Source organism: Cladophialophora bantiana (genome assembly GCF_000835475.1).
Source record: "Cladophialophora bantiana CBS 173.52 unplaced genomic scaffold supercont1.9, whole genome shotgun sequence".
Classification (NCBI taxonomy): domain Eukaryota; kingdom Fungi; phylum Ascomycota; class Eurotiomycetes; order Chaetothyriales; family Herpotrichiellaceae; genus Cladophialophora; species Cladophialophora bantiana.
This window is the reverse complement of record NW_015971583.1, coordinates 1,446,151-1,459,343: the sequence shown is the minus strand read 5'-3', so window position 1 is coordinate 1,459,343 and position 13,193 is coordinate 1,446,151. Positions and strand designations below refer to the sequence as shown.

General features: G+C 52.6%; 5 protein-coding genes across 5 annotated transcripts; 2 read left to right on the top strand and 3 right to left on the bottom strand.

Annotated features, from left to right (window-relative positions):
* Positions 1–380: 380 nt before the first annotated feature.
* On the top strand, positions 381–2,738 carry Z519_06841 (uncharacterized protein; the record flags this gene model as incomplete). Its single annotated transcript, XM_016764579.1, has 1 exon — positions 381–2,738. The coding sequence occupies one exon, from the start codon at positions 381–383 to the stop codon at positions 2,736–2,738; it is 2,358 nt and encodes a 785-aa protein (XP_016619661.1).
* Positions 2,739–3,637: 899 nt separating this feature from the next.
* Positions 3,638–5,096, bottom strand: Z519_06840 (uncharacterized protein; the record flags this gene model as incomplete). Its single annotated transcript, XM_016764578.1, has 2 exons — positions 3,638–4,850; positions 4,903–5,096. 2 exons carry the CDS (start codon positions 5,094–5,096, stop codon positions 3,638–3,640), a joined length of 1,407 nt encoding a protein of 468 aa, XP_016619660.1.
* An 880-nt stretch (positions 5,097–5,976) lies between these two features.
* On the bottom strand, positions 5,977–6,334 carry Z519_06839 (uncharacterized protein; the record flags this gene model as incomplete). Its single annotated transcript, XM_016764577.1, has 3 exons — positions 5,977–6,003; positions 6,066–6,147; positions 6,207–6,334. 3 exons carry the CDS (start codon positions 6,332–6,334, stop codon positions 5,977–5,979), a joined length of 237 nt encoding a protein of 78 aa, XP_016619659.1.
* Positions 6,335–6,981: 647 nt separating this feature from the next.
* Z519_06838 (uncharacterized protein) lies at positions 6,982–8,709 on the top strand (the record flags this gene model as incomplete). The annotated part of the gene is made up of 1 exon (XM_016764576.1): positions 6,982–8,709. One exon carries the CDS (start codon positions 6,982–6,984, stop codon positions 8,707–8,709), a length of 1,728 nt encoding a protein of 575 aa, XP_016619658.1.
* A 687-nt stretch (positions 8,710–9,396) lies between these two features.
* Positions 9,397–12,372, bottom strand: Z519_06837 (uncharacterized protein; the record flags this gene model as incomplete). The annotated part of the gene is made up of 2 exons (XM_016764575.1): positions 9,397–12,035; positions 12,093–12,372. The coding sequence occupies 2 exons, from the start codon at positions 12,370–12,372 to the stop codon at positions 9,397–9,399; spliced, it is 2,919 nt and encodes a 972-aa protein (XP_016619657.1).
* Positions 12,373–13,193: the final 821 nt, after the last annotated feature.

Here is a 13,193-nt window from a genome sequence, read left to right as displayed (position 1 = left end):
TAGCAAGGGTACCTCCTACCTAAGGTATGAGGATACCGAGGGAGCGTTGCCTGCCTAAGCGATAACTCGCCAATCGGAAAAGGGCTGATAAAGCAGCCTTGAGTTACGATAAATTGGGCTAGAGATTCCCATGAACATGCCTAGCCTTGCCGAGAAAATTAAAGCAGCACCAGCCCATTTCCCGCCGAGTATCAAAGAAGCAAATGAGAGAGTTGCCATGTCAATTATTAGCAACCGGCCCAGCAAGTCGACACCCCCGGCCATTCGCTTGTTGCAGAATCTCTAAAGTCGCCGGCAGAGCTACTAACCAGAACTATGCGGTATGATCTCCGTGGTCCAGCTAGCCTCGCCTTTGCCCATCATCCTCCATCCTCCGTACAATGTCAGAGCCTCGTCGATCCGGTCGTCAACGCAAGGTCAACCCAAGATACGCCAATGATGGTTGGGACAAGGACACTCTGCGTATCCTCCGGGCAGAATCTGAATCATCTGGCCCATCCCCTGCGGAAGGGTCGACATCATCAGACTCAGAAGACGGCAATACACATAACCACGTCAATGCCCAAGATGACGACGTCTCTCTTGCCTCTGTGGCCTCGATTCAATCCTCCGATGTCGAGACACCAGATCAAGGACAAGACGATGAGGACATAAACCTAGTGTCCGATGATGATGTTACAAGCCGTAAACGACCAAGTTACCGATCACGACCTTATGCCGCAGCCGCTGGCGAACCGACGCGGTCACGGGGCGTACAACCTCCATCTCAACTGGGAAAGAGATCAGCCTATGCTAACATTTTTGGACCCGAGATTAGTGACTTGGTTGATGTCCTCCTAGCCAGGGATACTTGGCTAATGGGTCGGGATATCACGATTCCTAGCAGGCAGACGCTGTCCACCGCCATCGAGCAATTAAACGATCTCGACCAATGTAGCTCTGAGAGAAATGATGGTTCAGGAGCAGAAAGGGAAGACGCTCACGTGGTAAGATCGTTAATTGATACGGTGCGTAATCATCAAGTCCATCAGGCAATTGGTCTGAAAGATGTGTACGAAAAGTACCTGCTGCATGACATGCCGGTGCACTCGGCTGTTCTTGGTGCTTGGGGGACGCAGACCAAGTTTGAACTCGATTACCTCTCTGCCTTGGATTTGGGAAAGGCGTGGCTTGATCATGAGAAGCCCCGTGATACCGAAACGTCACAGACCAGAGAAGTGCCTGCCCAGAAGCGATATCATCAAGGTTGGCTACTAAACGTCGGAGAGAAAGTTCAATGCCTCGCGTGGGCTGTTGGGGCCCATTCAGTGCAGTACCTCGCCGTTGCTGTGAAATGTACCTCATACCAGAGACGAATGGCGCCTGGAAACGAGTGTGAACCTTCAGCTTTTCATCCCTCACCATCGTATCCGACCTGCATCCAGATTTGGGCCTTTCACACAAGCCCCACGAGTGTTCAAGGTATAGGGACACTGGCAATAGACGACGAGCCCCGTTTGGCAGTCGTGCTTGGAACTGAATGGGGCAACATCCGTCAGCTCAAGTGGTGCCAATTCGAACCCAACGCAGACAACCACCACAAGAACATTGTTAGTCGAACTATTGGTCTCCTGGCGGTGGTCTCAAGCGATGGCCATGCCCGCGTGATCGCCGTGCCGCGTCCTGACAATTCCGACGCAGGAGTACCGACCACTCTCCGAGTGGAGAGGGCTGGCTTTGATATTCCGCCTCCAGTGGACACTGTATTCACCACACTCGCCTTTGCCGGCCCCACGAATCTCATGCTCGGCACCGCGGACGGATTTCTTCATTTCTTCGATTTGACTGTACCGACCAGTCAAGGAGATCATCCAAAATGCTACATGAAACAACAACTCCACCACACGTACATCGTTGCTCTCTGCCCGGCCTTGCCCGGCCCACAACCGACCTTCCTGGCCAGCATTTCAGCTTCTGGCGATCTTGCCCTGACAGACCTGCGAAGCCCTGAGCAAGACAGGGTCCACGTTGCTCGACCGAGCTTCCCAACCAAAGATCTGGTATATTCACCATTTACGCGCTCCTTTATCGCGGTCCTCGACCGTGGCGGAAATACCCAGATAGAGAGAAATGCAGCAACGTTCCTTGTCTGTCATCACATCAGGCAATTTCCCAATTTGTTGAGGATTGCAAAACTCTCACATGATACCGGAGCCGCCACAGCTCTGGCTGGTTCACGCTGGCACCCATGCATTTTGGTCGGCAATGCTAAAGGTCAAGTCCTTGCCACGAATTATCTCCGAAAGGTTCTCCCCTACCGGAAATCGGACCCAAAGAAAGCTGTGGGCGCATACATGCAAAAGCTTTGCGAATATGATTGGCGTCCGCTCACGCCGCAGGAGCGAAGACACAAAGAAGGCTCACCACTCGTCCCCGAAGCCAAAGAGGAAGAATTGCCCGATATTTACCACGGGCATGACACCCGCCCGGGGATATCCCGCTTCCATGAAGGCTTCAAACCGGAGAAAATCGCAGTCGCCTATGTCTTGCCTAAGGTGCAGAAATCGAAGCTGAGAAAGGCCGACACGGGAGGAGCAGGACCCGGAGAGGCTGTCTTCGAAGAAGAGCAAGCGGTCACTGCGCTCGAGTGGAATCCAAATGCGGCCTATGCTGGGATCGTGGCGATAGGATGGGGCAGTGGCATCGTGAGGGTGCAGGATCTTGCATACGATGTCCAATCTCGGTGCCAATCGCCATGAGGCGACGCTGACGAATCTTGCGGAAATAGCGGTCGGGACAGTCCCACATTGAAGGGTCTAGGATGCGCTCATGCACAATGACATGACACGTATCACGACACACATGAAGAGGAATTGATGACGGCCTTCTCAGAACAAACCTTTCCCCCCTGTGGCTGGGTAGTACGGCACAGCACAGCGCAGCACAGCACCGTACCGTATTGTCTGTACACAGAAGCATAACAGGCAAACTCTTGGCTATGAATGATCTGATCTACGAGGTGCTGAAGGACATTCTGAATATTCACTCAGACCCTTTACAATTTGTTGGGAGAGGCGATCAATTGGCATTGCTGGTGCAGACAGCTAGCTATCGATTATGTTAGCTCAATGAATTTGCTCTCTCGTTCCATCTCTACTTTTGGCGTTTTCCATGCCCCTTTTCCTCTGCTCAGCAACAAAATAAAAACATCTGTTTCCCTGTGGGCCCCGATCACATTCCCGAACCACAATATGATGGTGTTTCCAGGAAAACAGTTGCTGCTCTACCGATCAGACCCTAGGTAGTGTACATGACAATACAAGGGAGTCATTCCATGCTTCCTCTCAAATCCCCTCATTTTTGTCCGTATTGGCACAATTTCCACACATTTTTTCGCTTTTGTTTCATGCCTGTGACATCTTCTTTTTTGTATTTCAAACGCTTGATGCAATGCTGGAATCGATTTCGCTGGATGGATAAAGACGATGGACGCCGTTTTACACCCATATCCATACCCGTACCCACACTCGAGATGGAACCACATTCCTGGCCACGAGATTCAAGAAATGCAAAGGTCGGGCAATCCTGCATATGGTCGTCCGTCCCAAGCCTTTATGTTCCTCACAAGTTGAAGCAAGGGGTAGAGCCGACAAGACATCTAGCTCTTGTTCTCGACTCGGAGGCCACCTCCACCACGGCCTGCTCTCGGCCCTCCTTGTCCATCACCTCTCCCTCGGCCACCGCCGCCACGATGACTATCGCCTCGACCTCCGCGACCACGTCCTCTAAACTCGCCGCGTCCACCACGTCCGCCCCGGCCACGACCACGTTCACGTCGCACCTGCTCAAATCCATCATTCTCCGGAGCAGGTTTCTCCTCCGCAGTGGTGGCAGCAGCGGCACCTACTTCCTCAGCCCAGCTGTTCGATCCCCGAATTGCGGCGGGCGTAGCCGCAAGTCCTGTCTCGGTCTCTGTGGGGACGCGCACTTGTACCCATTCTTCGTTTGTAGCACTGGTGTCAGTCACGATGGAGGCCTGCGGGTCCCATGCCTCGGCGACTGCATTGGCAGCTTCTTCTCCGGTAGTGGACTGTTCTGGGACAGAAGGAACTGCATCAGGCTCGGCAGTTTCATTGACGATGTCGTCCGTCAGGATGGCAGCGGTATCGTCAAGCTCGGTAAGAGCAGCATTTGCAACGGTATTGTCAACTCCTACTTCAACTGCGGCATTTGGAGCCTCATCTGCCTCGACCTCCTGTTGAATATCGGGCTCCGTGCTCTGAACTACACCGTGGGCACTCTGCAAGCAAGACTCCTTGATCTGGGCGAAAGTGAAATCGAGAGGCTCACCATGGACGTCTGGGACTTTATCGTCTGTACCATGAATCAGGTTCTGCAAGGTCGAGAGCGAAGACTCGTTTCCTTGGTAGACTAGTAGTAAGGCACCTTCAAAGGCACGACCCTCGTCAGAATCCGCTTCTTCGGATTGACGCTTTGAGGCTGCTGTGTGCAAGAAGTGTGTGATGACTCGTAGCCCATCTTCAACAGCCTTTGTTTTGATGTCCCCGATCTCTTGCAAGGCCTTCTCCTTGACAATCGCAATCTCCGCCTCATGTGCTTCGATTAGCTTGGATTTCTCTTTAGCGGCTTTCTCTTCAAGTTCCTGAGCAAAGGCGCGGAAGTGGGAGAGCTGTTCTTCGAGTTGGGCCACCTGGTTTTGGAGGGCAGGTTTCTTCAGGATCTGGGCTTTCTGATCGGTGTTGAGCTTCTTTTGTGCAACAAGGTCGTCGAGGGAGACATTGGGGTTTTCGCTGATGACGGCATCAGCTTTGGCAGAAGCAGCAATCTTCTTGTGCAGGTTGCGGATATTTCTGATTGAGCATTGTCAGCATTGCTTCATCTCATGATTCAGAGACGAGCTACTTAGTCAGGTCTTTGATGAACTGGCTCTCCCCGTGAGAGTCGACACCATTCGTAGTAGGATGGGTTTCCGTGGTGGGAACAGGTGCTTCGATAGTCGGAGTCACCGCACCGCCGTTAGCAGCCGCAGCGTCGGCTTTGGCTTTGCGTTTCTTTGCTGACTTGGACTCAACGGGAACAGTACTAGTGGTCGACATGTTGGATAGGCGGCGGCTGGGCTGCTTGTTTGGCAATTGAGATCCAGAACTGGGCAAAGGTCTGAATTGGGATAGGGTGTTGTTGCGGGTGGCTTCAGATGGGATGGAGCAAGCTGTGACGCAAGGTGAAGAGTTGGAAGGAAATGAGGTCACGGTAAAAGCTGGAATGGGTGGTTAAGCTGTAGTCAGGACGATGCAGGAGGTTTGGGTGTTGTTGATGCGTTGCTCGCGTGAGGCTCTTGACAGAACGAAGTAAAATAATCCGACCCGCCAAGCAACCTTTCAAACTATTGACCAGTCCGCCTTTCGCAAGGCTCCCAGAAGCTTCTTCTACAAGACAAGGCTCCAGTGTACAAGTACCTACAATACATATTTTCGGACGTCCATGATTTTTTTTTTTTTTTGAGACTGTGACTATGTAGTCGCATAGAGTGACTCATTGCTATCCAAGCCTCGACCACCGCCTCAGACTCGTCCCCACTTGAGGTTATGCAGAACCACAAAAGTAGGGACCAACTTGCAGCCTGATTCTTTCTCTGAAAACGCCGGCTAATATCTCTCTCAGACCAGAGCGCACTCGACAGAGAACTGCGCGGCGTGTCCCTGTAGGTCTTTGTGGCAGACAAGCATGCTGAAGACGTGTAACGGGATTGCTTCGGTCCCTGCGTCAACCCGGATCAATTCAATCGGTTCGGCTCGTCTTATATTCCATTATGTTTCATAACCAGCTTCAGCTTGCGTCGGCCCCAAGCGGCTCTTTTTCTCGCAAGGGAATGCTGGGAGCGGTCGCTGTCATGTGAGCGGAAGGATGACTAGGGTAGTGGCCTATGGCTGCGTTATGTGTTGAGTCTCTTCTGCTATTGCCGTGGACCTTGATGGCTCATCCCTTGAATCGTCTCAAAGTGCTCTACCACAACAATTAGCAAATGTCCAATGCCTCTCGGCCTTCATAATGACGCTTGGACATACGATGGTGACCTTCCTGATGTCCTTCGCGGTAACAGTCTTATTTCTTTCCGAGTGTGCTTTGCGAGTGGCAGTTCGCATGAGCCTGCATCAAGCCCGGTGTCAGTGAGGTGAACGTTTGAGACGGCCCTGTGTCAGACATACTCCTCTATAAATAGGATGTAGTTGAGGAATACTAGTGGATCGACATCGGCGCCAACCTTCTTCCTGGAGTGTGCTCTGAGGATCTTTCGTAGCGTGGGCCGAGAGTAGGTTTTCTTCGTCGACGTCATGGTGGGCGGTCTGTGGATAGGGAGGGTGTTGTTGTTGATTGTGACGGAGGGATGTCTTTCTACTTGTTGCTGTTCGGTGGTCGTCAACAAGCCGCGGGACGGTTTAAAAAACACGCCGAGAGCGCAGGACGCGAAACTAATGGGGAACCTGCTCTCGACCGCCAAGACAAGGCGAGGGCTTGAGGGCTCGAGGGTAAATTGACCACCTCCAAGCCACCACCTCCTGCCAACACCCAGCAAGGCCAGCAAGGCAGATCGCACCGGTGAATGTCCGTTCTAGGAAACCCTCTTGAGAGGCCGGTTCGAAGGCATTGCACGCCATGCATACCCTGGGTGCCGTCCCGTGCACATCAGCGCCATCCCCATCTGCCGACCTCGTCTTGCGAAGAACTCATTTCACGCCTTCGATAATGGCGCAACTCCTCAGCTACATCTGTTGGTCCGTACCTGGTCTGTACTCTCCAATCTTGATACCAGACAGTCGATTGGTCATCATATCGACTAGAGTCCTTCCCAAGGTACATGCTTTGCGCCTTGCCGACCGAGACCCCGCATAGCTTCCAGGTCTGCCGGACAGTAGGCAAAGCCGAGATCAGGTTGTCCATGAACTTTGGACAACTTCCATTCGCAAGGTATCTTTGCCCATCATGGCAGAGACTCCCATCAAAATTATCTTCCAGTTAGGACAAGGCCAGGGCGGACAGGATGGTAGCGTAAGTGCCAAAGAACGACGCTCACATGCTGCTCGCATTGGCCGCCTTGGTTCGACGCAAGCAGCTGGCAGCACTATGAACAAGAACCAACCCTCGAAACATACTGTCCGATATCCGGCTCCGCGAACACAAGCTCTCTATAGACTGAGCGTTCGAAAGCCAAACTACGCAAGCAGTTCCGGTTCTGGCTCCAAATCCAACGCTTCCGATAGTTCCAGTTCATCAGATGAAGAGAGACAGCTCACACCGCCACCGCTGGTGCTCAATGGCAACTCAGATCCATTCGCCATGCTACCAATCATCATCACACCACTTGTGAACCAGTGTTTGACATTCATGCGAGAGGCGCTATACCCCAGTATATACTACAACTCCTTCTTTCGTCGGCTATATGGCAGCTCACATGGGCCGATTAACGTTCTACAAGATAACACCTGGCTACCTGCGCAGACGGCCCGGCAAGACTGGGAGACAGCCGCGGGCAGCCTGACTTCTGAAGGGCAGGCACTGGCCTGTATTGCTAGCTTCCTCGGCAACATGGCCCCCTTAATGCCCGAGGCAGGGCGTCTCAAAATCCGCCGTGAAGCTCTAATCTATACCACCAAGAGCTCGCAGTTATTGCGAAGATCTCTGGACAAATTACCCGATGCTGGCGGTAAAAGTGTTCTCCTCCGAGATCCGAGTCTGATCACCCATGTCTTCTGGCTGTTCCGCGCCGCCGTGTTCTCTGAAAACAAATCCTCAGTCGCCGTGCACGGCAAGGTCCTAGCCCATAGCATCATGCGGGGCTTTGATGAGGGTCTCGTTGACCACTTAATGATTATACAGGCTATCAATGCAGACTGTGATGACGCCACGAAATTTATGCGCCGCACCCACTTCGATCCAGACTGGTACCGGACGATTATTCAGCCAATATGGGCGATGGCTGAATATATCCTACCTCCTATTCCCGAGGCCGCCTATGTTAACATCAACCCTACCATCGAGATACCTGAAGTGCAAGAGATATTTATCAACTCGCTCCGTCAAGCCGCCTACTGCGAGGATGGAATGCAAGTGCCCCACGAAGCATGGGGTCCACTGGAGCAAAGACAGCTTGCATTCGCCTGGTTCGTCACACAGAGCGAATACACCATGTCAAAACTTCTTCAAATCTACTTCGATCTCCGAGACGGTAATTATGTACCATACCAAACTGGAGCTCAGCAGACACCGACACCAGGTCAGCGACTGACGCAGATGGGGCTGGCGTTGGGATTACTTTACTACGTTCGCGTTTTGGGCCACGAGACGAAAATCAATGGCCAAGACATTCGAGACTCCTCGCCTGAAATCATAAGGCATTTGAGATCCACGATGCAGCAGATGTCGGTCATTGCCACCGAAGACGAAAAGCAGCATTACAGGGAGGCGCATGCGTGGGTGTACTTTTTGGGCGCATTTGAAGAGGAACGCAAGGGGATACCTCCAACGTCGACGTGGTTTCAGCGCCGCCTCGCCGAACACGTCAATGTCTCGCGCGAGAAGGGCTGGAATACTTCGTCTAGCTGGATCGAATACCGCCGTATTTTCCGCACGTTCCTTTATACGGACTGGGCTTACCCTAGTGGTTTCGCATGGTTCGATCGTATCGTCACCATGCACGCTACGCCAGTATGAATGCCGTCCGACTATTACAACAGCAGCCTATGCACAGTCAGATCCAAGCTAAAGAAACGTGGAACTCAAAGTTCATTCTATGTTTTAGATTATTGCAGACAACTAGGGGGCTGTTATAATATCATGTCAAACCAAAGAAACAGCCATCACATGAACCTTCGACGACGGGACCACCTCCAGGTCGCAAGAAGTCAGTATATGCTCCTCGAACAGACCCACGACGAGCTTCCAAGGGAACACTTATATGCTGATCTGATCTCAAGGCCAAGAAAAGTAAGGGGGCTTGAGTGCGATTCGTTCTTTGAGAATGTGACCGAACGTCCCCAGTTCTGCCCGAATCAGTTAGTGAGCCAAGTCAAGATAGTTCTCTTGGACAGAGAGCCAGGTCCTGCGGTGATTGGGTCTATTGCCTGTCAATATGGAGATCATGGCTCTGGGACAACAGCGCGGGGATTTGTGCGAGGAGTCGAGTACTGAATAGGGGTAGTCATTGGCACTGGGATAAGGGCTTCGCGCAGCTTTTTCGATTGTTAAAACGGCGAATGTCAAGCTGCTGTTTGGATGAGGCGTCCTCCCTGTGTAAAACAAACAACACGACTGTAGGGTCTCACGCAAACCACCTGGTTAGATGTTTTTTCCCCTGTTGCTACATTCCAATTGATCACTGCTGCTAGGACGAACGCTATTCTACGCTATCAGCTTCAGGTTCATCATCAGATGCAGCGCCGTCTTCGCCCGCTCTCGCACGTCCAGATCAGGATCTGTTTCCATCTTCCTCAGATGTGAAACGAAGCCGACCTTTTGCAACTCAATGGCTCGGTGTCTACATCCAGCTCGATCATTCGCATCGTCCTCGTACGTCAAGTTGATGGCGATCCAGCAGCATGTCGACCGAATCTCTCGGTCTGTGTGGCCACAGAAGGTCAGGATCTGCTTGAGCAGGGCGTGTTGTGAGGCTATCGCATTCCGCCACTTCGGATCGCAAGCAGCAATATGCACCAGGACAAACAACACCTTCACAACGATCGTATTCGGCGGTGGGGTGGTGTAGTTGTCTTTCCGCGTAGGGCCAGCCAGCGTGCGTGGGCGTAGTCGATCGAGTATTATTCGGAAAAAGTCGTCCTGGCCCATTTCATCTATGACATATCTGACCAAGTCGGAAGCATTCTCGCCGCAGAAAAGGTTTCGAAGAAGATCCAGCAGTTGTGCTTGAATCTGGATGTCATCTTCCACGCTGTGCTTGGCATCAAATCCACCGTTGTGATCGACTGACGTTTCAGAACTCCCTCTCGCGTCTTCCTCATTCTCACCATCCGGCTCTGAACCCTCGCCCATGACAATGTCGGGGGGGTTGTCAACTGAAGCGGCAGATCGCCTATATGTTGTGATTTGAGGGTAGTCTCTCTCCACGAGTCCAATCACTTCGCCCTCTGGAATATCGATGGGATCCGTTTTTATCAGTAGCTTGATCCAGCTGCAACCCAACTCGTCCACAACCTCCTGCTTAAGCTTCTTGTTGGCATTGAGCACAAGTTGTTTGAGAGCCCACAGCGATTCATGCCGAAGCCGAGCGCTTGCCGAATGGGCCTGCTCGCACAACTTCTTCACTACCGTAGACTCCCCAACGCTCTCTTTGACCGCACTGAAGTCCATGGCCAAGTTGGTGAGGACCTTCGTGGCCGCAATTCTCAGCTCCGGATTCGTCGAGTTCATCAGTTTCAAGATCGGTTTAGCAACATCCGCCTCGATGAGCTTCGTTCGTAGCGCTCGAACAGACCTTGCTAGTCCTCTTACAGCTGCGCAAGCAGCTAATATCACAGAAGCCGAATTTCCCGCTATCTCGATCTCCTGATTCGAGCCAACTTGAGCCTCGCAAGGTTCCAAAGCCTGAATGATATATGGTAAAACACTCTCATTGCAAATTTGTTCGCGGTAGTCTTCCTCGAATGGAGCAATGGCTGCGAGTGCTTTCAAACAACCTTCTCGATACTGCATTTCCTTCCGGACCGTCCAGGTCGGCCCACCAGGACCAATGCGCATAGCAGGCGTTGTCGTATCCGTTTCCATCTTATCTGGTTTGTGCGGCTGCCAAGGGGATAATTTGCGACTCGCCGGCCCTTCAAAGGTCATTTTCAGACCAATGGACAAACTGACGATGGCCTTGCCCTCCACAGCCACTTTCTGCATCTCGCGATCATCCATTATAAGCGCAGCTAGTATTGCGGGGACGGCCCGCGCGTAATGTGTGCCAGCACAAAGATACGTTCCGCTGGGCGGGTAGGCTGGATCAAATTTTGCTGAGTCTGGGTCCAGCATCCGCGTCAAGAGCGGCACCAATAATGATGCAAAGGACGAACCACGGTCCTTCTTCACGAAATGCAGGCTGTGAAGGTTGACCAGTAATCTCGCCGCCAGAAGACGCCGTCTTCCGCGCGATTCCCGAACGACATATAACAGCCAAGAGATGACGGCGCTCTCCTGAACATCTTCTATAGCATCCTGGTTTAGATTCAGGTTTGGCACTCCGCTCGTTGTTGGGAGAAAAGAAGGACGTCGTTTGGGCATAGCCGTGACCGAGCTAAGTGGAGGAAAACCGGGCTGTGCAGCATTTGCCTTCTCAGACATAGGTACGATTGGAAGGAGCGAATCGAAAGGTCCATGTAGCCGTGAGCGCGGGACTGCAGCACCAGATAAGTAGCTAGCTCCCCATGGCGCGCGGCGGATATCTGAAGGTGAGAAGTCCTCTTTAAGGTCAGGAAGTACAGCCTTAATGGTAGGATCTGTTAAGAAGATCTCCGTCCGTGATTTGGAGCCCTCAACCAACACGCAAAGTGCCTCGAGTACTGGGGAAAGGTGCGCGCAAGATGGCGCTGGTTCGGGAAGGCCGGACGGGATGCTACCATCACCATCGAAGGCTTCAGAGCCAGGAGGGACAAGACCTTCGGCGACTACGAACGAGGCCAACCGACTCGAAAGTATTTTCAAGACGCCTGACTCAGTCAGTGCACGTTTCTGAGCCTCGTGTGTCACCGTTTTGCACAGAAGAGCCAAGATGGAGTCGCAGGCCTGTTGAGACGCCAGTGTCGCATTAGCATTTCCAATTATGAGTCCAAAACACCGTATATATCTCTTTGAGTATAAGAGATCCGCAAGCTTCGCACTTTGTGGCCATTGGCCCGCGGCCGCGGGAGGAAGATTGTCGGCGATGGCATTGAGACACTTGAGGATCGCAAGGCGGGTTCTGAGGGGGAGGTGCAGCAGGAGGAAGGAGACCAGTCTTTGTAGAACATCGGTTTCAAGGAGCGGTTGTACAAACGAGGGACCCTCTGTTATTCAAGGGGATTAGCATCAAAGAAGCCAGGCAAAAGAAAGGGCGTACTGACCGTGGGCGATGACACACAGGATCTGGGCAACCTGGGTTGTCACCAATTCATTCTGTTCGGGTTGGGCGTCAGCTCCGGCCAGCGCAGACTGTTGGGTGCCAACGTCGGCCAGAATCTTTGTGAGCTGGGGGATGAGGCCATGTTGAATGTATTCGATCTTGCGCGAGACATGACCGGTCAGGTCGCACTTGATTCTTTTCAAGGCTTGCAACTGGCCTGAAGATCCGTCTGCAGCAGTGAGATCCTGCAGAGCAGATCTTGCAAGCCTGAGCGAAGCCATGCGAAGGAAAGGAACATGAACAGTGGCACACCAAATCTTCAGACTCGGCGTACTTGTAGTTGACGACACGAGTAACCGTAAGGGTTGTTGACGGGCAGGTGTCGTTGCAGGGTTGGGGGTGCGTGTGGGGGGGTTTGTGGCAGTGTGTGGCAGTGTGTGGCAGAGATGGTCCGAGTCGAACGAGTATCAAAGGAACAGGTATGGGCCGGATGAGGTTCGCAGCAAGCGGAGAAAGGAAAAAGGGCCGGAGAGGTGGTTGGCGGATGGTGTTCCGTATAACTCGGTCCTTGCGAGTGGGCACCGAGCGTGGGAAGCCTGTAACAAGTAATACTCGGTAGGTACTTGGCAGGTAAGGATAAAAAAAAAAAGACGCAGTCTGACGGTGTCGCCTAGCTCCGATAGTGCCCATGGTTATGGCGGCACGAAAAGCGAGCCTTGGTCAGACCGGTCCACTTTTGCATAGGCGAGCTGCACCCATCATTGGCATAGCCCACTAGCCCCGAGCGAACCCCTACCGCCCCCAGTCAATGCCCAGCGAAGCCCCCGAAAAGGTTTGTCGGGCGTGGAAAATCTGGACAAATGCGCTTCTTTGGCGTCGCCTCGTGCCTCGTGCCAGCGCCGATCTTCTGATGCCTCGATGAGTTGATCCCACCCAGACTGCACCCATGCGCCAGATGCACTTTTGCTACATATAATATTAATTCCCGCGCAGGCATCTTGTGTACTTGCTTGCTTTGCTTGTTTGTGTTATTCTGATCCTTCGTTCTTGTCCCTCCAGACCAGACAGCTACCTTGTTGTATACTTAGTGAAGACTCTGCCT